The following is a 26,444-nucleotide window of genomic DNA, read 5'->3' on the forward strand; positions in this document are numbered from 1 at the left end:
TGATATTCATGCCATATATCAGATATATCAGATGGAATCTGATGTATTCTCTCCCTGATGGGAAGGAGTGAAAAGAGAGAATGTCTGGGGTAAATGAGGTCTTTGAGTATGTTAACAACAGGAATTCTGCAGATGCTGGAAATTCAAGCAACACACGTCAAAGTTGCTGGTGAACGCAGCAGGCCAGGCAGCATCTCTAGGAAGATGTGCAGTCGACGTTTCAGGCCGAGACCCTTCGTCAGGACTAACTGAAGGAAGAGTGAGTAAGAGATTTGAAAGTTGGAGGGGGAGGGGGAGATCCAAAATGATAGGAGAAGACAGGAGGGGGAGGGATGGAGCCAAGAGCTGGACAGGTGATTGGCAAAAGGGATACGAGAGGATCATAGGACAGGAGGTCCGGGAAGAAAGACAAGGGTGGGGGGGGGGACCCAGAGGATGGGCAAGGGGTATATTCAGAGGGACAGAGGGAGAAAAAGGAGAGTGAGAGAAAGAATGTGTGTATAAAAATAAGTAACAGATGGGGTACGAGGGGGAGGTGGGGCCTAGCGGAAGTTAGAGAAGTCGATGTTCATGCCATCAGGTTGGAGGCTACCCAGACGGAATATAAGGTGTTGTTCCTCCAACCTGAGAGTGGCTTCATCTTTACAGTAGAGGAGGCCATGGATAGACATGTCAGAATGGGAATGGGATGTGGAATGTAACTGCACCTCTTCCTAGAGATGCTGCCTGGCCTGCTGCGTTCACCAGCAATTTGATGTGTGTTGCTTTGAGTATGTTGACTGTTTTACCAAGGCAGCGAGAAGTATAGACAAAGTCATCTTGAGTGATGAGTCAACTTGGGATGAAGCAAGAGTCTACTAGAGGGTCTCAGCAGGTCAAACACCATTTGTGGGGAGAGAGGACTTATTGATGTTTTGGCTAATCAAACAGCTTTCAACCTAAAACACTGATATTTCCACTCCCGCGACAAATGGTGCCTGACTCGCTGATTTCCTCCATTAAAACACAAGATTCTGTAGATGCTGGAAATCTTGAGCAGCACACGCAAAATGCTGGAGGAACTTGGCAAGTCAGGCAGCATATATAGGAGGCAACAAACATTCAACGTTACAGTCCAAGACCCTTTATCAGGACTAGAAAGGAAGGAGTCAGAAGCCAGAATAAGAGAGTGGGGATCTTGCCTTTTCTGACTTATCACTTACCAATTGTTCCCTTCACCCACCCTCGTATTTGGGCTTCTGACTCCTCTCTTCCTGTCCAGATAGTGTCATAAAACACTGCAGCACTGAAACAGGCCCTTTGGACCATCTAGTCTATGCCAAACCAATAATCTGCCGAGTCCCACTGACCTGCTTCTGGACTATAGCGCTCCATATCCCTCCAATCCGTGTACCTATCCAAATTTCTCTTAAATATTGAAGTTGACCTCCACATCTACCACTTGGGCTAGCAGCTCATTCCACACTCTCACCACTCTCTGAGTGAAGAAATTTCCCCACATCTTCCTCTTAAACCTTTCACCCTTAACCCATGACTTCTAATTCTAGTCTCACCCAACCTTAGTGGAAAAAAGACTGCTTGCATTTACCCTACCTATACCCCTGATAATTCTGTATCCCTCTGTCAAATCTACCCCCAATCTTCTCTAGGTTCTAGAGAATAAAGTCCTAACCTATTCAATCTTTCCTTATAACACAGGCCCTCCAGACCCAGCAACATCCTTATTAACATCCTGCATTCTTTCAATCTTATTTACATGTTTCCTGTAAGTAGGTGATCAAAACTGGACACAATACTCCAAACTAAGCCTCACCAACATTTTATAAAATTTCAACATGGCATCCCATCTCCTGTACTAAATAGATTGATTTATGAAGGCCAATGTGACAAAAGCTTTCTTTATGACCCTATCTACCTGTGACACCACTTTCAATGAATTATGGATCTGTGTTCCCAGATTCCTTTGTTCTACCACACTCCTCAGTGTCCTACCACTCACCATGTAAGACTGACCCTGGTTGGTCCTCCTAAAGTGCAACACCTCACAAATAACTGCATTAAATTCCATCTGCCATTTTTCTGTTCATTTTTCCAGCTGGTCCAAATCCTGCTGCAAGCTTCAATAGTCTTCCTTGCTGTCGACTACACCCCCAATCTTGTTGTCATCTGCAAATTTGCTGATTCGTGTTAGCACATTATCATCCAGATCATTGATATAGGTGACAAACAACACCAGTCCCTGTGGCACACCACATCCAATGTACTACTTCATCTTGAATGCCAAGCAACTGAACCTTCTTGAACAATCTTACATGCAGGACCTTCTCAAAGGTCTTGCGAAAGTCTGTATAGATAATATCCACAGCCTTGCCTTCACCTCCTTGTCTTCATCAACTTACCAACTTTCCCTGGTAACTTCCTCAAAAAACTCTATAAGATTGGCTAGACTTGACTTACCACACACAAAACTATTGTATATTGACAACCCCTGATCAGTCCTTGTCTATCGAAATAGTTATATATCCGGTCCCTTGGAATACCTTCCTAAAACTTTTCCTACTACTGATGCCAGGCTCACTTACCTATAATTTCGGGGCTTACTCTAAGAGCATTTCTTAAACAACGAAACAATATCATCTATCCTCCAGTACCTTGTAGCTAAGGATGTTTTAAATATCTTTGTAGGGCTCCTGCAATTTCTGCAGTAGCCTTGGAATACATTGTCAGGTCCTGGGGATATATCCACCCTAATTTCCACAGGACAGCAAACATCACCTCCTGTGTAATCTGTATGGGGTCCATGACCTCGCTGCTGCATTGCCTCACACCTATAGACTCTGTGCCCATCTCTCAAGTAAATATAGATGCAAGAAATCTATTTAAGGTCTCCACCATCTCTTTCAGTTCCTCACAAAACTGCCACTCTGATCTTCCAGGGAACCAACTTTGTCCCTTGCTATCATTTTGCTCTTAATATGTCTAGCGAAGCCCTTAGGATTCTCCTTCACCGTGTCTGCTAGAGCAGCCTTATATCTTCTTTTAGCCCTCCTGATTTCCTCCTTAAGTTTATGTTAGTCTTTTATTCCCCCAAGTAGCTCTTTTTTTCCTGTGATGTACCTCCTTTTTCTTAAACAGGGCCTCAGTATCTCTTGAAAATCAAAATTCCATAACCTGTTGTCTTTGCCTTTTATCTTGACAGGAATATACAAATTTGGTATGCTCAAAATTTCACTTTTGAAGGCCTTCCACTTACCAAGTACACCTTTGCCAGAAACTATGTCCCAATCCGTACTTGCCAGTCCTGTCGGATACTATCAAAATTAGCCTTTCTCAAATTTAGAATCTCAACCCAAGACCAGACCTATCCTTTTTCATAATTACCTTGAAACTTATGGCGTTCTGATCGCTAAATGCCAAATGTTCCTCTACACAAACTTCTACTGCCTACCCTGTCTCATTTCCTACCAGATACTTGTCTCACCAACAAAGCCTCTCCACTCTAACACTGGCCCACTCACACAATGACAACTCTCCTTGCACCTGCCTTATTTTTGTTTGCCCTTGCTAATGAACCCCGTTCACTGATTGTCACAGTTCAAGCTCCCAAACAGTCTGCGATCTCTCTACAAATTTGCTCCTCTAAATCCTGCAAACTGTTAATAGTCTATAATATGATTCCATTAACGTGGTCATACCTTTGTTATTCCTCAGTTCTACCTCTAAAATCTCATTAGACGAGCTCTTCAGTCTGTCATGACTGAGCACTGCCATGACATTTTCCCTGACTAGTAACATCTCTTTTAATCTGTCCCACTCTATAATATTTAAAACAACAGAACCCCGGAACATTGTGCTGCCAGTCCTGCCCCACCTGCAACCAAATCTCACCAATGGCTATAATGTCATAATTCCATGCTGTAAGCTGATCCACCTTTCCCACAATACTATTTGCATTGAAATATATACAGCTCAGAGCATTAGTCCCATCATGCTTGAACTTTTGATTCCTGACTTTGTATGTAGGCTTAACAGCACCTTTCTCCACAACCACTCCTTTATTTTTTCTGGTGTTTGGGTTCCCGTCCCCTTGCAACACTAGTTTTAACTGTGCCACCCCGTGCAGCGGTAGCAAGCCTTCCCACTAGGATATCAGTCCCCTCAGTTCTGGTGCAAATTGTCCTTTCTGTACTGGTCTCACCTTTCCTGGAAGAAAGCCCGATGATCTGAAGCTGTTCCTCTTGCACCACCTCCTTAGTCGCGTGTTAAACTATATGATCTTCCTATTCCTGGCATCGCCAGCATATGGCACGGATAGCATTCCTGAGATAATCTTGGAGGTCTCCCTGCCTTCCCATGGCCCTCTAGAGAAGCATTCCAGTATCCTGTCTGGTATCCCCACTGTTCTAAATGTGCAATAAGAAAGAAAGAATAAATAATGAAAAAAAATTCTGCCTATACTTCTCCCCTTCTAAGCCTCGTTGAGCCAAAGCCTCAACTCCCTACTTTAACAGTGGCCCACTCACACAACAGTAACACTGCATAAACCTAACTTCTTTTTATTGATCCTTGCCAAGTGCCTAATTATGCGCAAAAATGTGTCCTCGGGATTTGTGGCACATTAAAAGTGCTGACTGCCTCCGCTTGCTTCTGTTAAACTCTCTCTACCGTCACGCAATCAGGTGTGTCCTCGGTATTGTGGCACATAGGAAGTGTCAACTGCCCCTACTTATTTCTTTTAACGTCTGTCTCACTCTACGCAATCTGGTGTCTTCTGGGAAAGTGATGTGCAAAGTGTGCCGACTGTCCACACTCACTTCTTCTCAACTGCCGCTACGCAATCCGCTGTCTCCTCGGAACTGTGGCGCATAAAATGAGTTGACTGTCCCCGTTCACTTCTTTCAAACTGTTTCTCTCCACGCAATCCAGTGTTTCCTCAGAACTGCGGTGCACAAAATATGCTGACTGTCCCCACTCGATTCTTTTAAACTGTCTTTCTTTACACAATATGCTGTCTCCTCAGAACTGTGGTGCACAAAATATGCTGACTGTCCCCACTCGATTCTTTTAAACTGTCTCTCTCTATGCAATCCGCTGTCTCCTCAGAATTGTGGTGCATAAAATGAGTTGACTGTCCCCATTCACCTCTTTTAAACTGTTTTTCTCTACGCAATCCAGTGTTTCCTCGGAACTGTGGTGCACAAAATGTGCTGACTGTCCCCGCTCGATTCTTTTAAACTGTCTGTCTTTACACAATACGCTGTCTCCTCGGAACTGTGGCGCGCAAAAAATGCTGACGGTCCCCGCTCGATTCTTTTCAACTGTCTCTCTCTATGCAACCCGCTGTCTCCTCAGAATTGTGACGTGTAAAATGTGCCGACTGTCCCCGCTCACTTTTAAACTGTCTCGCCCTCTACGCAATCCGGTGTCTTCTCAGGACTGTGGTGCGCAAAGTGATGAAGGGTCTCAGCCCGAAATGTCGACTGTTTATTCCCCTCCATAGATGCTGCCTGACTTGCTGACTTCCTCCAGCATTTTGTGTGTGTTGCTCAAGAGTTACTCCAGTAGATGGTTTCTTTGCTCCTGATTCCAGGCATCTGCAGTCTCTTGTGTCTCCAACTCGGAATTGGTAAGGCTCAGGATTTGGGTGGCAGAGTTTTGGAAGTGTGCCTTGATAAACCTTGTAGTTTAGGCTTGTGCACAGCTTCAGGGCCAGTCCTGCCTCTCAGTGGTTGTTATTGGTGACTCTCTGACTATCTCAGGAGTGGTGGAGAATCTCTTCGGGTAACACCCTCAACCACAGGCTCTCATAAAGCAACATCATTCTAGCTGTGGTCACAGCAGAATTGGAATCAGAAATTGGGCTGATTTAATTCCTTTGCTGTGCAGATACTCCCACAGTGAAGAGAGTGTATGTGCAGTTAAAATCATACCGTTCTTTTCTCATATGTGGGTTGTGTGTCAAGGTCCAACACAAGAGATCTGAGCCAATTAAGGATCCACATCATCTAGCACATGCCTTCTTCTCACTACTACTGTCAGGAGCCTGAAGGCACACACTCAATGTTTCAAGAACAGCTTCTTCCCTTCCACCATCAGATATTTGAGTGGACAATAAATTCATGAACACCAGCTCACTATTTTTGCTCTTTTTGTACTTTGTGCCATTTCATAACGTGGGCGATTATGGTCTTTCCATGACCGTGATTGTTCTTGGCAAGTTTTCTACAGAAGTGGTTTGCCATTGCCTTCATCATTCTAGACTGTGTCTTTAAAAAGACGGGTGACCCCAGCCATTATCAATACTCTTCAGAGATTGACTGCCTGGTGTCGGTGGTCGCATAACCAGCACTTGTGATATGCACCAGTTGCTCATACGACCATCCACCACCTGGTCTCATGGCTTCACGTGACCCTGATCAGGATTGATGCTACACATTGCCCAAGGGTGACCTGCAGGCTAGCAGAGGGAAGAGACGTATCTCCTCCCCGCCACCCAATTTTTGTGCTACTTGTTTAATTTTTTTAATATGTATGTATTTCATATTGTAATTTATAGTATTTTTATGTGTTGCACTGTACTGCTGCCACAAAACAGCAAATTTCACAACATATGTCAGTGATAGTACTCCTGATTCTGATTCTGATGCCTGGTGTGTCAATGTAGTAATGAGACAGTGTCACCTTCTGGTGAAATGAGATCTAATCCTTGTCATCGTCCAATCAGGTGACCAGTGAATATCACCAAAATGGCCTGATCCAATATATATGTCCCTTAACTAGCTTTGACATAGTGTTGTAGAGAGAAGCAGCCAAGCAGGCCAACACACACACACTAAATACTGGAGGAAATCAGCAGGACAGGCAGCATCTATGGAGGGGAGTAAACTGTCGATATTTTAGGCTGAAACCCTTCAGCAGGTCTCAATTAGTCTACTGTTTCTTCCCCTCGAGTCTGCTGTGACATTTCATCATGGCTGATCCAATTTTCCTCTCAGCCCCAATCTCCTGCCTTCTCTCCGTATGCCTTCATACCCTGACCAATCAAGAATCTATCAACCTTTGCCTTAAATATACATACGGACTTGGCTTCTACAGCTGCTTTTGGTAACGAATTTCATAGATTCCCTACTCTCTGGCTAAAGATATTACTCCTCAACTCCATTCGAATAGGACGCCCCTCTATTCTGAGGCAGTGTCCTCTGGTCTTAGGTTCTCTCACCATAGGAAGCATCCTCTCGACATTCACTCTATCAAGGCCTTTCACCACTCAATAGGTTTAAAAGAAGTCACCCCTCATTCTTCTGAATTCTTGTGAATAGCCCAGAGCCATCAAATGCTCCTCATATGACAAGCTTTTCAAACCTGGAATCATTTTCATATTCATTGCTTTATCCTTTTCCGACCCAAATTTAGTTTATTGTCCCCTCCTCCGTATTCTCATCAACACCTGATCTCCTTGAACTCTCCCATACACACTCATTCCGCCACTCAATTACACACTTGGGGTAACTTACAGCGTCAAGAAACCTAACAACCCTGTGGCACAGTAGCAAAGCAGTTAGCATAATGCTTTACAGCACCAGCAAAAGGGTTCAGTTCTCCCCTCCCTCCTCCCCCCGCTTGTCAGGAGTTTGTACGTTCTCCCTGTGACCACATGGGTTTCCTACCAATTCCAAAAGATTAGGGTGAATAGGTTGTGTACGTACTGTCGCGGTCCCGGAAGCGTGGTGATACTTGTCCCCCTGTACATCCTTGGTCTGTATTGGTCATTGACACAAATGGCACATTTCCCCATATGTTTCAATGTACACGTGACAAATAAAGCTTATCTTTTAACTTACGTGTCTTTTGGGTGTGAGAGGAAACTGGAACACCCAGGGGAAACCCAGAAGGACTAAGAGAGAGCCTGCAAACTTCATAAAGGCATCACAGCATAACAGGACTGAACCTGTTAAAGCCCTCACTTTACTTCAACAAATGACTGGGTCAACATCACTGCTTTCTGTGGGATCTTGCTGACCGTGAATTGGTTGCCAGATAATTGTAACTGCTTTTCAAACACACTTCATTGTCTGGGATGAGCTAACACTCTAAGTAAGGTACCAAAAGTTCTATCTGTAAACACCAGTTATAAAAGTTCAAGTTTATTGTCATTCGACTGTACATATATATAACTAAGTGAAACAACCATAAAACATACTTTACACATAGCACATAAAGCAAAATCACAAATAAGTTAATAAAATATAATTCAGAATGTATGTACTGTGCAACACAGGTAAATAGTAAACAATAAACGGCTCGCTGTCCTCGTGACAAGACCTTGGTGGTGGCAGGGTATTCATTAGTCTCACAGCCTGAGGGAAGAAGCTGTTACTCAGTCTGGCAGTCCTAGTCTAATGCTCCTGTACCTCCTTCCTGACGGTAGAGGGTCAAAGAGGTTGTGGGATGGGTGGTAGGGATCCTCAACAATGCTTTGGACCCTTCGTCTGCAATACTCCCAGTAAATGTCACAAATAAGGGGGAGGGTGACCCCGGCCATGATCCTCTTGGCAGTTTTTACCGTCCTCCGTAGGGTCTTGCAGTCTGATGCCTGATGCCAAAATTTCATTAACTCGTTTACTTAAGGATTTCTATTTAATTTACAGTTTTTGCTTGGCGTTTGGCCTGTTATCTGGGTGGAGACACCTCCTAAGAAGCACTAAAAAACATCGAAATTCAAAACCTCTGAAAGACAGCAAGCTGCACCTCAGCCCCTGGGAATCAATGTGCCAGATTCTGCGGAGTTGGTGTCTTGTGAGTGAAAGGTTTCAACGGAATCATGACGAGAAGAAACAGAGAGATATTTCCGATCATGCCAAGTTTTTTTGTATTTATTTTTGTAAAGCACTGCCAGGTGTGGTGGAATTAAAAGGGTTGTTTTTAATTTAAAGTAGGTAGGCAGGGGGGCACTGCAGCTTGTATAATGATTGCTAGGTTTTTGTTAACACCTCAGATAACCAACTAAACCCGAGAGCAGCTAAAGTTCTTTTGGCCAAAATATTGAACAAATATGGGAAACTAATTGCTCTTTACAGCAATTTTTTTTTTTATTTTTAATTTGGCTGTTGTTCACAGTTCTGCCCATCTGGTTAAATAATCTGCCATTTGAAGACTGTGTCCATAGACACTGTCTCATGAGAGGTGAGTGAGCGAAGGTTAAAGTACCAGCAGTGAACAAGGGTTGATTTGCAGGGAGATGGTCAGGGAGAGGGTGTGGGTGATGGGATCAAGGGCAGATATTGGGAAAAGTGCCAGGGTTATACTCCCTCTTCGTTCCATTCTTTCCACTTCTGCCTTGGCTCCTCTTGCTGGCTGTGGTGCTGTTCTCTGACAAGTTGTTGAATTTTTATCATGGGATGTTTGGTAGGGGAGAGTGGTAAAGTTAATAAATGATATTTGTGGGGACGAGTGTGTGCAAGGGCCGTTAAAACCCGGGCCATGCAATTGGAGTGGAAATCCTCCGTGTTGCCACCATTCTTATTGACTGGTTAGGAAGCGAGAAGCTGTTGAGAGGTGGCGGCAAACTCAGTGGGATTTGGATTCCTTTGTATATGAATTTGTGCTGGTCACATAAACAGTAAATCATTTTTGTGTGCGTGTGCGTGTGTGTTGGGTAAGGAGAAATGGAGCACTGGATTGTATTTAAACTGTTGAGATTGAGATTCATTTATTTATCATTGCCCACCGGCGGGGGGTTGGGGGGTGAAGGAGAGGTCACTGGTTCTAGTGCCTCCTGCTGCCCGCATAGACCTCCTACCCCAGGACCCACTGACCAGGGGAGTTGCGGGGGCCGCCAGCTCTCGCCCTTGCTGGTCTTTGTCCACAGTGCTTTCCAGCCCGACATCCATCCACAGGATGTCCTTTGTCACATGTCCATGTCACTCTTCTTCAAGCGCGGAGCAGAGACCTATACTCTGACCTGAGCTCAAATTCTCCCACATCCCTATCCCCAAACCATAGCATGACCCCTTGCTCCCTTTGCTGTCTCCAAAACCATCCTTATGAACCTAAAAGCAACAACAATCTATTCTGACCTTGATGGAGGCCGCAGCTTTGCACCATTTTGACCAGCACAACTTGTCTGCCCTCTTCCAGATGCCCATATTGTAGCTTTAAATCCTAAATAAGAACCCCTGTAGTTCAGTCAGTATCCTTCCTATCTGTAGTGACATACACCAAAGACTTCAAGAAAATGATTTGCTGCCACAATTTCTGTGGGGAGTTTGTACACCTCCTTTCTCCACTGGCTCTGCAACTGAGTACCCAACACACTTCGGTTCTTGAGTAGTTTCACTTCGCTTATGAGAAGAAATTTGGTCTATAAAACTTATTTAGGAATATTGACTCACTGTAATATAATTCTACGTTAGCAGTTGTATATAGTTCAGTCTATTCTTGAGAAGCTATAAAGAGTCTGGCATCTTTGTTTTGTTCCTTCTGCACACACCACCACAACCACCACCCCCCCCCACCCACTTTCCCCTGCAGTGGTTACATGCCCTTTTACCATGTTTAACAATAACTTTCAAAACATGAACATCAAAATACTGTATTTTATTTTATTTAGAGATACAGTGTGGACTGGTCCCTTCAGACCCAATGAACCACACCACTCAGCAACCCACCTATTTCATCATAGCCTAAACACAGTCTCTCTCTCTGGCTATCCATCCCATAGGATATTAATGGTTCCTTTCAGTCAGTTAGTGGGGTTTGATATGTGCATCCTGGAGTGACTGTACAGGCCGATCCTTGGCAGGCACTGCTTGCCACATACTTGGCAGGTGAGGCCTGGAGGGGCAGCAGGGGCAGAAGCTCTGTTGTGGCGCTCCCTGCGCCTTTCCTCTGTTGCCTCATTGAGCTTATTCTCAGCACCTTTCCTGATGGCGTCCCTCCACTGTGAGCGATCTTGAGCCAGATCCTCCCATGTTGATGGGGCAATGTCAACTTTCTTGAGGCTCCTGTGCAGAACATCCTTGTACCGTAGTCACTGGCCTCCTCATTTTCGGGTACCACTGGACAGTTGGCCGTACAAGATGTCCTTGGGCAGTCTTCCATCAGGCATTCTGATAACATTTTCTGCCCAGTGCAGTTGGGCTGACATCACCAAGGTTGAAACTGCTGGCATTCCGGCTCAAGAGAGGACCTCAGTATTGGAGACCTTGTCTCGCCAGGTGATCTTCATCAGAGAACGTAGGTGATGCTGCTACAGTTGGTCAAGCTGGCGTAAGTGTCTCTGACATGGGCACCATGTCTCACATCCGTATAACAAGGTTGATATGACAACGGCTCTGTGTACCTTGTACTTGGTGGCCAACCTGATGTCCTGTGACCAAACTCGATCTTTCAGCTCACCAAAGGCAAAGCAGGCTTTTCTGTTTCTTGACTCAATCTCTACATCCAGCGAAGCTGAGGATGTTATTATGCTGCCCAGATAGCAAAACTTGTTGACAGCATTGAGATGAGTGTCATCAATGAGGACAGTTGGTTCTTTGTGGCTTGAGCCAGGAGCCGGTTGATACAAAACTTCCGTCTTTTTCAGGCTGATTGTCAGTCCGAAGCTTTTGGCTGCACTGGCAAAATGACTGGTGATCTCCTGTAAGTCTTCGAGAGAGTGGGCAACCAGTGCACAGTCATCAGCAACTGCAGCTCATGTGCCACAATGTCTCTGACTTTTGTTTTTGCTCTCAGTCTTGCAAGGTTGAGGAGCCCGCCATCAGCCCTCGTTTGTAGATCTGATATGACATCCTGAAGAACAGCAGCGGAGAATAGTCCAAACAGAGTAGGAGCCAGAACACAACCCTGCTTTACGCCATTGCTGTTGGAAAATGGGTCTGATAACTCACCACGCATGTTGATGCGGCCTTTCATGCCTTTGTGGAACTGGCGGATGATGTTGGTTAGGCATGGGGGGCAACCGAATTTTGGTAGGAGCTTCCACAGCCCATCTCTACCAACAGTGTCAATGCTTTGGTTAGGTCAACAAATGTGACACAGAGACTTCTCTGCTGCTCAACACATTTCTGTTGGAGCTGCCTCAGTGAAAAGATCATGTCCACTGTACTACGGCCTGTTCAAAAAACCACTGACCTCTACCTTGCCGAGGCACAGCGACAACTCGCGGATACCTCCTCTTATTTACCCCTCGATCGTGACCCCACTAAGGAGCACCAGGCCATTGTCTCCCACACCATCACCGACTTTATCCGCTCAGGGGATCTCCCATCCACTGCTACCAACCTTATAGTTCCCACACCTCGCACTTCCCGTTTCTACCTCCTACCCAAGATCCACAAACCTGCCTGTCCTGGCCGACCTATTGTCTCCGCTTGCTCCTGCCCCACCGAACTCGTTTCTGCATACCTCGACACTGTTTTATCACCCCTTGTTCAATCCCTTCCGACCTATGTTCGTGACACTTCTCACGCTCTTAAACTTTTCGATGATTTTAAGTTCCCTGGCCCCACCGCTTTATTTTCACCATGGATGTCCAGTCCCTATATACTTCCATCCCCCATCAGGAAGGTCTCAAAGCTCTACGCTTCTTTTTGGATTCCAGACCTAACCAGTTCCCCTCTACCACCACTCTGCTCCGTCTAGCAGAATTAGTCCTTACTCTTAATAATTTCTCCTTTGGCTCCTCCCACTTCCTCCAAACTAAAGGTGCAGCTATGGGCACCCGTATGGGTCCTAGCTATGCCTGCCTTTTTGCTGGCTTTGTGGAGCAAGCTATGTTCCGTGCCTATTCTGGTATCTGTCCCCCACTTTTCCTTCGCTACATCGACGACTGCATTGGCGCTGCTTCCTGCACGCATGCAGAGCTCGTTGACTTTATTAACTTTGCCTCCAACTTTCACCCTGCCCTCAAGTTTACCTGGTCCATTTCCGACACCTCCCTCCCCTTTCTAGATCTTTCTGTCTCTGTCTCTGGAGACAGCTTATCCACTGATGTCTACTATAAGCCTACTGACTCTCACAGCTATCTGGACTATTCCTCTTCTCACCCTGTCTCTTGCAAAAACGCCATCCCCTTCTCGCAATTCCTCCGTCTCCGCCGCATCTGCTCTCAGGATGAGGCTTTTCATTCTAGGACGAGGGAGATGTCTTCCTTTTTTAAAGAAAGGGGCTTCCCTTCCTCCACTATCAACTCTGCTCTTAAACGCATCTCCCCCATTTCACATACATCTGCTCTCACTCCATCCTCTCGCCACCCCACTAGGAATAGGGTTCCCCTGGTCCTCACCTACCACCCCACCAGCCTCCGGGTCTAACATATTATTCTCCGTAACTTCCGCCACCTCCAACGGGATCCCACCACTAAGCACATCTTTCCCTCCCCCCCCTCTGCATTCTGCAGGGATCACTCCCTACGCGACTCCCTTGTTCATTCGTCCGCCCCATCCCTCCCCACTGATCTCCCTCCTGGCACTTATCCGTGTAAGCGGAACAAGTGCTACACATGCCCTTACACTTCCTCCCTTACCACCATTCAGGGCCCCAAACAGTCCTTCCAGGTGAGGCAACACTTCACCTGTGAGTCGGCTGGGGTGATATACTGCGTCCGGTGCTCCCGATGTGGCCTTTTATATATTGGCGAGACCCGACGCAGACTGGGAGACCGCTTTGCTGAACACCTACGCTCTGTCCGCCAGAGAAAGCAGGATCTCCCAGTGGCCACACATCTTAATTCCACATCCCATTCCCATTCTGACATGTCTATCCACGGCCTCCTCTACTGTAAAGATGAAGCCACACTCAGGTTGGAGGAACAACACCTTATATTCCGTCTGGGTAGCCTCCAACCTGATGGCATGCACATTGACTTCTCTAACTTCCGCTAGGCCCCACCTCCCCCTCGTACCCCATCTGTTACTTATTTTTATGCACACATTCTTCCCCTCACTCTCTTTTTTCTCCCTCTGTCCCTCTGAATATACCTCTTGCCCATCCTCTGGGTCCCCCCTCCCCACTGTCTTTCTTCCCGGACTTCCTGTCCCATGATCCTCTCGTATCCCTTTTGCCAATCACCTGTCCAGCTCTTGGCTCCATCCCTCCCCCTCCTGTCTTCTCCTATCATTTTGGATCTCCCCCTCGCCCTCCCACTTTCAAATCCCTTACTCACTCTTCCTTCAGTTAGTCCTGACGAAGGGTCTCGGCCTGAAACGTCGACTACACCTCTTCCTAGAGATGCTGCCTGGCCTGCTGCGTTCACCAGCAACTTTGATGTGTGTTGCTGGAATTTCCAGCATCTGCAGAATTCCTGTTGTTCAAAAAGCACACTGGCTTTCTGGAAGGACGTTGTCACTGATGTCGGACACCAAGCGTCTAAGGATGATCTTCACGAGGCATTTTCCCACAACTGACAGAAGAGAGTTGCCACGGTAATTGTTGCAGTCTCTCTTGTCTCCCTTGTTCTTGTAGATGGTCACGAATGATATGCCTTTGAAGTCTTGTGGTAGCTCTGCAGCTCCCCACAACTTTGTGAGCAGCTGGTGCAGGCGTGATGTAGTCCTTGAGCCCACGAGTAACAAGTGCAGTGTGTCTCTCTGGGCACTGTGAGTTAGCATTGTCTAACAGAGTTCGTGTGTTCCATGAGGCGACAATCAGATTCTGCTTGTGATTCTTACTGCTAGAGTTGGACGACCCGCGAGCCGCGGCAGACTGGCCAGGTTGGTGCGAGTGGGCTTTGTTTGAGCCTCCTTTTCTAGGCCCTTCCCTAACTATAGGGTGAGCAGTGCCTCCCCGAACAGGGCTGCTCAGACGCAGAGGGTGCTGCCTCACCAGATCGCCACTCTGTAATCCATGTGCGACCACTCTCCCCCTACCACCTGTATGCAGACTTGTGACTACGACTCCCAGCTGGTCAAGCCTGCCGATTCACCACTTGTCCATCGCTACAGGACTTGGGTGTGTTGAGGATACCCCACTCCTCAGAAAGGAACAGCGTGTGCGTGAGTGGGTTTTAGGTGAGTAGGGGGTTGCACAGGTCCAGACCCACCCTCTCAACATTCCCTCCCCGATCCAGCGGCATGGTGGGGTCCAAGACGGCTGGGGGAAGTTCTGTTGCAGTGAATGGCCGGACCAAGCTTCGATGCAAGGGATGCCCTTTCTGCACTTCACGGCACGTGTTTGCTAGATGGCCGTTGACCCTACGAGAGGGTTCATCCGCCCTCTGAGCGCTACTGGTACCATGTAACCTAGTGCTACCTGTCGCATGGTTGGGTGGTCGGCGACTAAACCGACTCCCCCACCAGGCTTGCCCGGTGAGGAGGGTGGCTAGACACCCTGCAGGACAAAAAACACCTAAACACGGTAAATTTACAATGACCAATTAACCTACTAACCGATGCGTCTTTGGACTGTGGAGGAAATCAAAGCCCTGAAAGAAACCCATGCAATTCACGGGGGTGGACATACAAACTCCGTACAGATAGCACCGGAACTGAACTCCAAACTCCAATGCCCTGAGCTGTAATAGAGTCCTGCTAACAGCTAGGCTAACATCTGAAAAGCACCATCATGTTTACTTAACATATAATCCAGTGTAGTTGCTTTGAGAAAGCTTTTCATTCTAAAAACAAATTACGTACATTTTTTTACGAGACTGAAGTGATTCCTCTGTATAGTGCAGTGTTTAGCACTGATGTCAGGGGATTAAGCTCAGTGTAGAAAGGTCGTTTGCTTTCTCTGTGTAGTTCCGTTTTATTCTGCAGGGATTTATGTGGCAGCCCATGAGGAATTGATGGAAACGCTGTCAATCACGCCGTTAATTTGAAGGTCCACTGCCAGTATCAATAGTATTGATTCATTAACGTTATGTATATTCTCAAGCTGCTAATACACTGCCTAGATATGCTGTAGCTGGGTCCAAGAACGTAACAAATATTATTGTCCAAAAGGAAGGCATGAACCGAGTGTCTCATTGTTGAAATTGAAAACCTAGTGACTACTGATTTAAATGCTTTGCTAAATATTGTTTTTAAGTTTGTTTTTGCATAGTTTTTAAGTTAACACTCCTGCCGGATTAGTAACATGGGTTCCGAACATGACTCCTGATTTTGGATGATTCCAAAAGGGCGAGATGAACAAATGGCCAAGTGCTCTGGCCAGTTTGTTCAAGAGCCTTGAATCTCCCCCTTGTAAGAAATAAACACCCCCCCCCCACCACCCACACTGCCCTCGATCGACACTGTCCACCACATAGCAACTCACAACACTATCAAGCAACTGGACAACAAAATGCATTTACATGATGTTTGATTGCTGGAAGTTTACTGTATCTGATTCTTTGTCTATGCCCCTCAAACCAGTTAAAGCTCTCACTGCCATGCTGCAGTGAGAGCTTTACCCCACCTTTCTTAAATAGCATGTGGAAATGATGTGTTTTCTGAGGTCATTACATTGATATTTGTATTCATTTTTTATTTTTTCTCAATGATACCTAATTAATAAACCTCTTGAAAACTCGAGCACACAAGCCGTACACTCATTGCCATCCTGATGAAGGGTCTGGACCCAAAACGATGACTGCCCATTACCCTCCACAGATGCTGCTTAACCTGCTGAGTTCCTTCAGCATCTAGACTGTTGCTCCAGGTTCCAGCGCCTTGTAACTCCCCGCGCTCAGCCAAAGGCCGTGAGTCTCCGAGTCACGGAGCTCCATGCATTTGACACTTTAATGTTAATTTGTTGGTTGTTTCCTCTCTGGTTCAAAGGGCTTTCAATCTGCGCTAGGAATTCTGTACAATCATTCCTAGCCTGAGCTGCATCGGCGGAGATGAGCAGGAGGGGATTATTTTGTGGATCGTCTCTAATGCACTGATCTGTATTGTGTATGCGTGTGTGTGTGTAATGTGGCATATGGGACATATGGAAGTGGGTGTTTGGATTTGAGATGTTATTGGAGCATCAGCTCACAAAATGACCAAACGTTCTGTGTAATAATGTAATTAGTGTGCACATTTATAAAGTATGTCTCTGTGAAGGTTGTTAGATGCAACAATGCTTGGGGGAATATAATGGCTTTATAGGACTGTGTCCTCACAGTGCCCACTAGAGGCGCTAGTAGCACACAAGTAACACCATCAGTGTTATCAGTGACAGACAGCTTCAATTATTGAACCATAGGTTATTTTGAATTATGCTGTAATAAATCATATTGTAACTAACTTTTGTGGAAAATTAAAGGCTAATGAAAGAACATGATATTTTGTGTTATATATGTTGAGTTGAGTCATATATAACATATATCCACAGGCATAATGAAAAGCTTGCAACAGCGTTCAAAGGCACATAATATCAGATAAGCAGCATTCACAAGAAAAGCATACATTATGCACAAGAGATCCTGCAGATGCTGGAATTGCAGAGGAGCAAGCACAAAATGCTGGAGAAACTTGGTTTTACAAGGCATTAGTCTGACCACACTAGGTGTATTGTGAACAGTTTTGGGCCCCTCGGAAGAATGATTCTGGGAATGAAAGGGATAACATATGAGCCTTTAATGGCTCTGGGCATGTACTTGCTGGAGTTTGGAAGAATGAGGAGGAATCTCATTGAAACATGTTGAAAGGGCAGGATGGAGTGGACAAAGAGAGGGTATTTCCTATAGTGGGGGAGTCTAGGACCAGAGGACACAGACTCAGAATACAAGGACATCCTTTTGAACAGAGATGAGGAGGAATTTCTTTAGCCAGGGTGTGTTGAGACTAAATTTATTGTTACAGATGGTTGTGGAGGACAAGCCATAGAGTACACTTAAAGCAGAGGTTGATAACTTCTTGATTAGTAAGGGCATTGAAGTTTATGGTGAGAAGGCAGGAGAATGGGAATGTTTGTGGATGACACCAAGAGTGGGGGTGTAGTGTTCAGTGAGGAAGACTGTCATGGCTTGCAGTGGGATCTGTAACAGCTAGGAAAATGGCAGTAGGAATTGAAGTGTGAGGTGCTGCACTTCAGTAGGACCAACCAAAGTAGGTGAACGGTAGGGCACTGTGGAGTGTGGTAGATCAAAGGGATCTGGGAACACATGTCCATAAGTCATTGAAAGTGGGGTCACAGGTAGATAGGGTCGTAAAGAAAGCTTTTGGCACATTGGCCTTCATAAATCAAAGTATTGAGTACAGGAGGTGGGATGTTATGTTGAAGCTGTATTGGTGAGGCCCAATCTGGAGCACTGTGTGCAGTTTTGGTCACCAACCTACAGGAAAGTTGTAAATAAGGTTGAAAAACTACAGAGAAAACTTACAGGGATGTTGCCAGGTCTGGAGAATCTGAGTTATAAGGAAAGATTGAATAGTTTAGCAATATTTTCATAGAACGTAGGTGACTGAGAGGAGATTTGACAGGTATACAAAATTATGAGGGTTAGAGATAGGGTAAGTGCAAGCAGACCTTTTCCACTGAGGTTTGATGGGACTACAGCTAGAGGTCATGGGTTAAAGGTGAAATGTGAAACTTTAAAGGGAATATAAGGGGAAACTTCTTCACTCAGAAGATGTGAGAGGGTGGAACGAGCTGCCAACACAATTGATACATGCGAGCTCGATTTCAACATTTAAGAAAAATTTGGATAGGTACATGGATGGTAGGGAAATGGAGGGGTATGGTCTGGTTGCAGGTCGATGGGAGTAGGCAGTTTAAATGGACTAAATGGGCTTAAGGGCCTGTTTCTGTGCTGTACTTTGACTCTAATGGGGTTGAGAGGAATAATAAATCAGCCCTGATCGAATGATGAGCCAAGATGGGCTAATTCTGTTCCTGTGTCTTATGGGCTTACCTAATAGATGTGATTGTCATGTGCACAAGTACAGAGAGATCAAAATCAAAGTTTATTATCAAAGTACATATTTGTCACCATATTCATTTTCTTGCAGGCATACACAGTAAGTACATGAAATACTGTAGAATCGATGAAAGACCGCACCTAACAGGATGTACAAACAGCCAATATGCAAAAGACAACAAACTACAAATACAAAAAGAAATAATAAATAGAAAATAAATATCAATAACATGAGATGATGAGTCCTTGAAAGTGGGTCATAAGGGCTTCTACAGATAGGTTAAGAGCAAAAGAATTGCAAGGGACAACGTTGGTCCTCCGGAAGATTAGAATGGTAATCCATGTGTGGAGCCAAAAAAGATGGGGGAGATCTTAAATAATTTTTTGCATATGGTATTTACTCAGGAGATGGACACAAGAGTCTATAGGAGTGAGGCAAAGTGGCATCAACTTCATAGACCCTATACAGATTACAGAGACCATAACCATAAGACATAGGAACAGAATTCGGCCATTTGGCCCATCGAGTCTGCTCTGCCATTCAACCATGGCCGATCTTTTTTTTTCACCTCCTCAGCCCCACTCCCCGGCCTTCTCCACCTTTGATGCCGTGTCCAATCAAGAATCTACCGAGCTCTGTCTTAAATGCACCCAATGACCCGGCCTCCACAGCTGCTTATAGTACTAAAGGAAAGGTACATCGCATCCGAAGTTTCTCCGGTTAGCGGACAAATTCCCTCCACGCCCCTCTGATGTAATGGGGAACCGCGTACGAGGCAAGTTACAGCGGTGGTTTGCCATTGCCTTCTGCTGGGTGAGTTTCCAAAGAGATCACCAGCTCGTAACCCAGCATGGATGGAAAGTGTGCAGGGGAGCCTGCTGGATTCGAACCCAGGACCTTCCATCACGAAGTCCGGCACTGATGCCACTACGCCACCAGCCGGGTCCCTGTGGTAATAAATTCCACAAATCCACCACGCTCTGGCCAAAAAATATTTCTCTGCATCTCTGTTTTAAATGGATGCCCCTCTATCCTGAGGCTGTGCCCTCTTGTCCTAGACTTCCCCACCATGGGAAACATCCTTTCCACATCTACCATGTCTAGGCCTTTCAAAATTTGAAACATTTCAATGAGATCCCCCCCCTCATCCTTTTACATTCCATCAAGTAGAGACCCAGAGCCATCAACGTTCCTCATATGGTAACCCTTTCATTCCTGGAATCATTCTTGTGAACCCCTCTCAAACCTCTCCAATGCCAGCAATTCTCTTCTTAGATGAGGAGCCCAAAACTGTTCTCAATACTCAAGGAGATGCCTCACCAGAATCAGGTTTATTATCACCGGCATGTGACGTGAAATTTGTTAACTTAGCAGCAGCAGTTCAATGCAATACATAATCTAGCAGGGAGAAGGAGAAAAAAATAATAAATAAAATAAAGCATAATATTAAATAAACAAGTAAGTCAATTATGTATATTGAAAAGATTTTTTAAAAATGTGCAAAAACAGAAATACTGTATATTTTTTAAAAAGTGAGATAGTGTCGAAAGCTTCAATGTCCATTTAGGAATCGGATGGCAGAGGGGAAGAAGTTGTTCCTGAATCGCTGAGTGTGTGCCTTCAGGCCTCTGTATCTCCTACCTGATGGTAACAGTGAGAAAAGGGCATGCCCTGGGTGCTGGAGGTCTTTAGTAATGGACGCTGCCTTTCTGAGTCACTGCTCCCTAAAGATGTCCTGGGTACTTTGTAGGCTAGTACCCAAGAAGGAGCTGACTAAATTTACAACCCTCTGCAGCTTCTTTCGGTCCTGTGCAGTAGCCCCTCCATACCAGACAGTGATGCAGCCTGTCAGAATGCTCTCCATGGTACATCTATAGAAGTTTTCGAGTGTATTTGTTGACACGCCTCAATCTCTTCAAACTCCTAATAAAGTATAGCCACTGTCCCGCCTTCTTTATAACTACATCGATATGTTGGGACCAGGTTAGATCCTCAGAGATCTTGACACCGAGGAACTTGAAGCTGCTCACTCTCTCCACTTCTGATCCCTCTGTGATGATTGGTATGTGTTCCTTCATCTTACCCTTCCTGAATTCCATAATGAGCTCTTTCATCTTACTGACATTGAGTGCCAGGTTGTTGCTGTGGCACCACTCCACTAGTTGGCACATCTCACTCCTGTACGCCCTCTCGTCACCACCTGAGATTCTACCAACAATGGTTGTATCATCAGCAAATTTAAAACGGTATTTGAGCTATACCTAACCACACAGTCATGTGTATACAGAGAGCAGAGCAGTGGGCTAAGCACACACCCCTGAGGTGCACCAGCACTGACAGCGAGGAGGATATGTTATCACCAATCCACACAGACTGTGGTCTTCTGGTTAGGAAGTCGAGGATCCAATTGCAGAGGGAGGTACAGAGGTCCAGGTTCTGCAACTTCTCAATCAAGATTGTGGGAATGATGGTGTTAAATGCTGAGCTATGGTGGATGAACAGCATATTGACGTAGGTGTTTGTGTTGTCCAGGTGGTCTAAAGCTGTGTGGAGAGCCATTGAGATTGCATCTGCCATTGACCTATTGTGGTGATAGGCAAATTGTAATGGGTCCAGGTCCTTGCTGAGGCAGGAGTTCTGTCTAATTATGACCAGCCTCTCAAAGCACTTCAGCACTGTCGATGTGAGTGCTACTGGGCAATATTCATTAAGGCAGCCCACATTATTCCACTTAGGCACTCTTAGGTATAATTGTTGCCCGTTTGAAACAAGTGGGAACTTCTGCCCGTAGCAGTGAGGGGTTGAAAATGTCCCTGAATGCTTCCGCTAGTTGGTTGTCACAGGTTTTCAGAGCCTTACCAGGTACTCCATCGGGACCTTCTGCCCTTGGTAGGGTTCACTCTCTTTAAGGACAGCCTAATGTCAGCCTCTGAGACAGAGATCACAGGGTCATCAGGTGCAGCAGGGATCTTCACACTTCTAGTTGCGTTCTCCCTTTCAAAGCCGGCATAGAGGGTGTTGAGTTCATCTGGTAGTGAAGCATTGCTGCCATTCATGCTATTGGGTTTCGCTTTGTAGGAAGCAATGTCTTGCAGACCCTGCCAGAGTTGCTGTGCATCTGATATCAACTCCAACCTTGTTCAAAAGTGTCTCTTCACCCTTGAAATAGCCCTCTGCAAATCATACCTGGTTTTCTTGTACAGGCCTGGGTCACCAGACTTGACTGCCACAGACCTAGCCTTCAGCAGGCGATGAACCCGCTGGTTCAGCCACGGCTTTTGGTTTGTGAATGTCCAGTAAGTCTTTCTGGGCACACACTCATCCACACAGGTTTTAATGAAGTCAGTAACAACTGCAGCATACTCATCCAGGTTCAAAGATGAATCCCTGAAAACAGTCCAGTCCACCGATTCAAAGCAGTCCTGTAGGCGCTCCTGTGCTTCCCTTGTCCATACCTTCCGGGTCCTCACTACTGGTGCTGCAGTCTTCAGTCTCTGCCTATACTCGGGGAGTAGAAGTACAGCCAGGTGATCAGACTTCCCAAGGTGAATGTGTGGAATAGCACGGTAGGCATTCTTGATGGTTGTGTAGCAATGGTCCAGTGTGTTGTTTCCTCTGGTATGGCAAGTGATCTGTTGATGGTAATTGCTTAGTGATTTTTTCAGACTGGCCTCAGCATCACATCCTCGCTCTTGTATTCCAGACCTCCTGTGTCACCAAGTACTCTGTCACCTCATCCTTAATAATTGACTTTAACATCTTCCCAACCACTGAGGTCAGGCTAACCAGTCTATATTTTCCTTTCTGTTGCCTTCCTCCTTTCTTAAAGGGTGGAGTGACATTTGTAATTTTCCAGTCCTCTGGCACCATGCCAGAGTCCAATGATTTTTGAAAGATCATTACTCATGCCTCCACAATTTCTACTGCTACCTCCTTCAGAACCCCAGGGTGCAGTTCATCTAGTCTGAGTGACTTATGTACCCTGAGGTCTTTCAGCTTTTTGAGCACCTTCTCCCTTGTAATAGTAACTGTACTCACGTCTCTTCCCTCACACCCTTCAACATCTGACACACTGCTAGTGTCTTCCACAGTGAAGACTGATACAATATACTCATTTAGTTCATCTGCCATCTCTTTGTCCTGTGTTATTATTTCTCCGGCTTCATTTTCTAGTGGTCCTATATCCACTCTCATCTCTCTATTTTTTTACATACTTGGAAAAGCTTTTACTATCCACTTCGATATTATTTGCTAGCTTGCTTTCATATTTCATTTTTCCCCTCCTAATGATTCTTTTAGTTGCTCTCTGTAGGTTTTTAAAAGTTTCCCAGTCCTCTGTGTTCCCACTAATTTTGGGCGTTGCTGTATGCCCTCTCTTTTGCTTTTATATTAGCTTTGGCTTCCCTTGTCAGCCACAGTTGTACTATTTTGCCGTTTGAGTATTTCTTTGTTTCTGAAATACATCTATTCTACATCTTACTCATTTTTTCCCAGAAACTCACACCATTGCTACTCTACTGTCATCCCTGCCAGCATCTCCTTCCAATCTACTTTGCTCAACTCTTCTCTCATACCACTGTAATTTCCTTTACTCCAGCAAATTCTGCTACATCAGACTTTACTTTCTCCCCATCAAGTTTCAAATTGAACTCAACCATATTGTGATCACTAAGGGTTCTTTTACCTTAAACTCCCTAACCACTTCCGGTTCATTACATAACACCCAATCTAGTATAGCTGATCCCCAAGTAGGCTCAATGACAAACTGCTCTAAAAAACCAACTCATAGGGATTCAACAAACTCACTCTCTTGAGATCCAACAAACTCACTCTCTTGAGATCCATTAGCAACTTGATTTTCCCAATTGACCTACATTTTGAGATTTCCTATGACTACATAACATTGCCCTTTTGATATGCCCTTTCTATTTCTTGTGGTCCACATCCCAGCTACTGTTGGGAGGCCTGTATATAACTGCCATTGAGGTCCTTTTACCCATACAGTTTCTTAACTCAACCCACGAGGATTCAATATCTTCCAATCCTATGTCACATCTTTCTACTGATTTGATGCCATTCTTTACCAGCAGAGCCACACCACCTCCTCTAGCTACCTTCCTATTCCTCTGTTACAATTCGTAACCTTGGACGTTCAGCTCCCAACGACAACCATCCTTCAGCCATGATTCAGTGACGGCCACAACATCCGACCTGACAATCTGTAATAGTGCAACAAGACCATCAGCAAGAAGCGTTTGCTGCCCTGAGGCGAATCAGGGTGGATAAATCCCCGGGGCCTGACAATGCGTTCCCTCAAACCTTATAGGAGGAAAGTGCAGAAATTGCCAGGGCCCTGGCAGAGATATTTAAATCATCCCTCATGGCAGGAAAGGTAGCAGAGGACTGGAGGATAGCCAATGTTGTTCCAGTGTTTAAGAAAGGCTCTAAACATAAACCAGAAAATTATAGGCCGGTGAGTCTGACATCAGTAGTGGGAAAGTTTTTGGAAGGTATTCTAAGAGACCGGATATACAAGTACAGTATTTGGATAGACATGAACTGATTAAGGATAGTCAGCTTGGCTCCATGCGTGGTAGGTCATGTCTAACCAATCTTAGAGTTTTTCAAAGCGGTTACCAGGAAAGTGGATGAAGGCAAGGCAGCAGATACGTGGACTTGCTACATGGACTTTAGCAAGCCACTTGACAAGGTCCCGCATGGGAGGTTGGTCAAGAAGGTTCAGTTGCTCGGCATCGGAGATGAGGTAATAAATTGGATTAGACAGTGTCTTTGTGGAAGAAGCCAGACGGCAGTAGTGGAGGGTTGCCTCTCTGACTGAAGGCCTGAGACTAGTGGTGTGCAGCAGGGATCGGTTCTGGGTCCATTGTTTGTTTGTTATCTGCATCAACGCCTCCGACGCCTCTCTCCTGGGCGGTTATAAACAGCAACACTGCGGTGTGAAACCTCGTTCTCACCACCACTGAGGTCACGCTGCTTCCCCACTGTCCATCCCTACCAGCCGCCAATAAATCCGTAAATCGGACTTGTAGCACGCCACATTAATAATGTCCAATAGGGTGTTGCGTTCACAAGAAATGTGACCAAGACAGTCACTCGCTGTTGGACTGCACACCCCCTTCATGCTCCGATACCTCTCTGATGCAGGCAGCAGTATGATCTGCTCCAAGTCCAGCTCCTTCTCTGCCAATGAGCAACTCGCTGATGGGGTAAACCTGGAGGACTTTAAGTTCTTGGGGTTTTGCGATCATTAAGAATATACGTTTATAAAAACCATTAATATCTCTGGTTGACCCCGTAGTAGCTGCTGCGATCGCATGTGCCACCATCTTACCGGAAAGTGCAAGATCATAACGTGAGGGGAAAAACATGACCTTGATCTGAAACATCTACCTCCACAGATGCTGCCTGACCCACTGAGTTCCTCCAGCAGTTTGTCCCTGGTTCCAGCACCTGCAGTTCAGTGTATCCTTTGGAGGGAGCTTCATACTTAATCCTGGAGCAATGTCACCATCTGGTGGTGACACTACATATTTCACCATGAGTGATCATGGAGAATAGGACAGAATTTACTTAAATCTTACATCCATCCCACAACGTGAGGGAGTAAAAACCTCTGAATATCATAATTGCATCTAATCATACCTTTTAAGTTCATATTTTTTTCTCTCGTCCTTTAGGCAGAGCAAAACCCTTCAGGTGATAGAGTAAAATCCCTATCACCATCACCCTGGGAAAAGGACTACCTTCTCTATCTGTGTCTCGCATAATTTTATAAACATCTGTTAAGTCTCCCCTCAGTCTCTGATGCTCCAGAGAAAACAATCCATGTTTTCCAGTCTCTCCTACCCCGATTATTCTCTCTTCTCCTTTCTCCCATTGGACAGAAATTACAAAGGCCTGAAAGCACATACCTCCATGCTCAAGGTAGTAAGGCTACTGAATGGCTTTCTGGTACAATAAGGCCTTTAACCTCACCTCCTGCCTGATTATGACTTTGCACCTTACTGCCCCGCATTTTCTCTGCACCTGTTGTGCTTTATTCTGCATTCATTTATAGTTTAGCCTCGTGCCAGCTCACTGCATTGTGCAATGAATTGACCTGTACAAACAGTATGCAAGATGAGCTTTTCACTGTACCTCAGCATATGTGACAAAAAAAAAGATTCTAATTCCAGAACAACACACACTTAATGCTGGAGGAACTCAGCAGGTCAGGCAGCGTCTGTGGAAAATAACAAGCGGTTGCCGTTTCGAGCCGAGTCCATTCATTAGGACAGGAAAAGGAAGGGGGAAGATGCCAGAGGGAAGGGAAGAAGGACAAGCTAGAAGGTGAGAGGTGAGGACAGGTGAGTGGGGGAGGGTGATGAAGTGAGAAGCTGAGAGGTGATGGTTGAGGTCAGATGGGTGGAAAAGGCAAAGGGCTAGAGAAGAAGGAATCTGATAGGAGAGGAGAGTGGACTGTGGCGGAAAGGGAAGGAGGAGGGACATTGGGGGAGGTGATAAGCTGGTGAGGAGAAGAGGTCAGAGTGAGGAATAGAAGAAGAGAGAAGGAGGGGGGGGAATGGAAAAAATATCAGAAGGAAAAATCAATGTTTA

At 45.5% G+C, this 26,444-nt stretch overlaps 1 protein-coding gene across 2 annotated transcripts in view; it reads left to right on the forward strand.

Annotated features, from left to right (window-relative positions):
* Window positions 1-17,241, forward strand: part of acer3 (alkaline ceramidase 3) — a 309,653-nt gene extending 292,412 nt beyond the window's left edge. The window contains exon 11 of one of the 2 annotated variants that reach the window (XM_072262601.1): window positions 8,649-17,241. In XM_072262601.1, the coding sequence (XP_072118702.1) occupies window positions 8,649-8,705 (57 nt within the window). In that variant the 3' untranslated portion in view covers window positions 8,706-17,241. Of the gene's footprint in view, window positions 1-5,500; window positions 5,621-8,648 lie in introns of those variants that run through there. The other variant, XM_072262600.1, reaches the window with a different exon arrangement.
* Window positions 17,242-26,444: the final 9,203 nt, after the last annotated feature.

The sequence above is a fragment of the Mobula birostris genome, chromosome 7 (genome assembly GCF_030028105.1).
Source record: "Mobula birostris isolate sMobBir1 chromosome 7, sMobBir1.hap1, whole genome shotgun sequence".
Lineage (NCBI taxonomy): Eukaryota > Metazoa > Chordata > Chondrichthyes > Myliobatiformes > Myliobatidae > Mobula > Mobula birostris.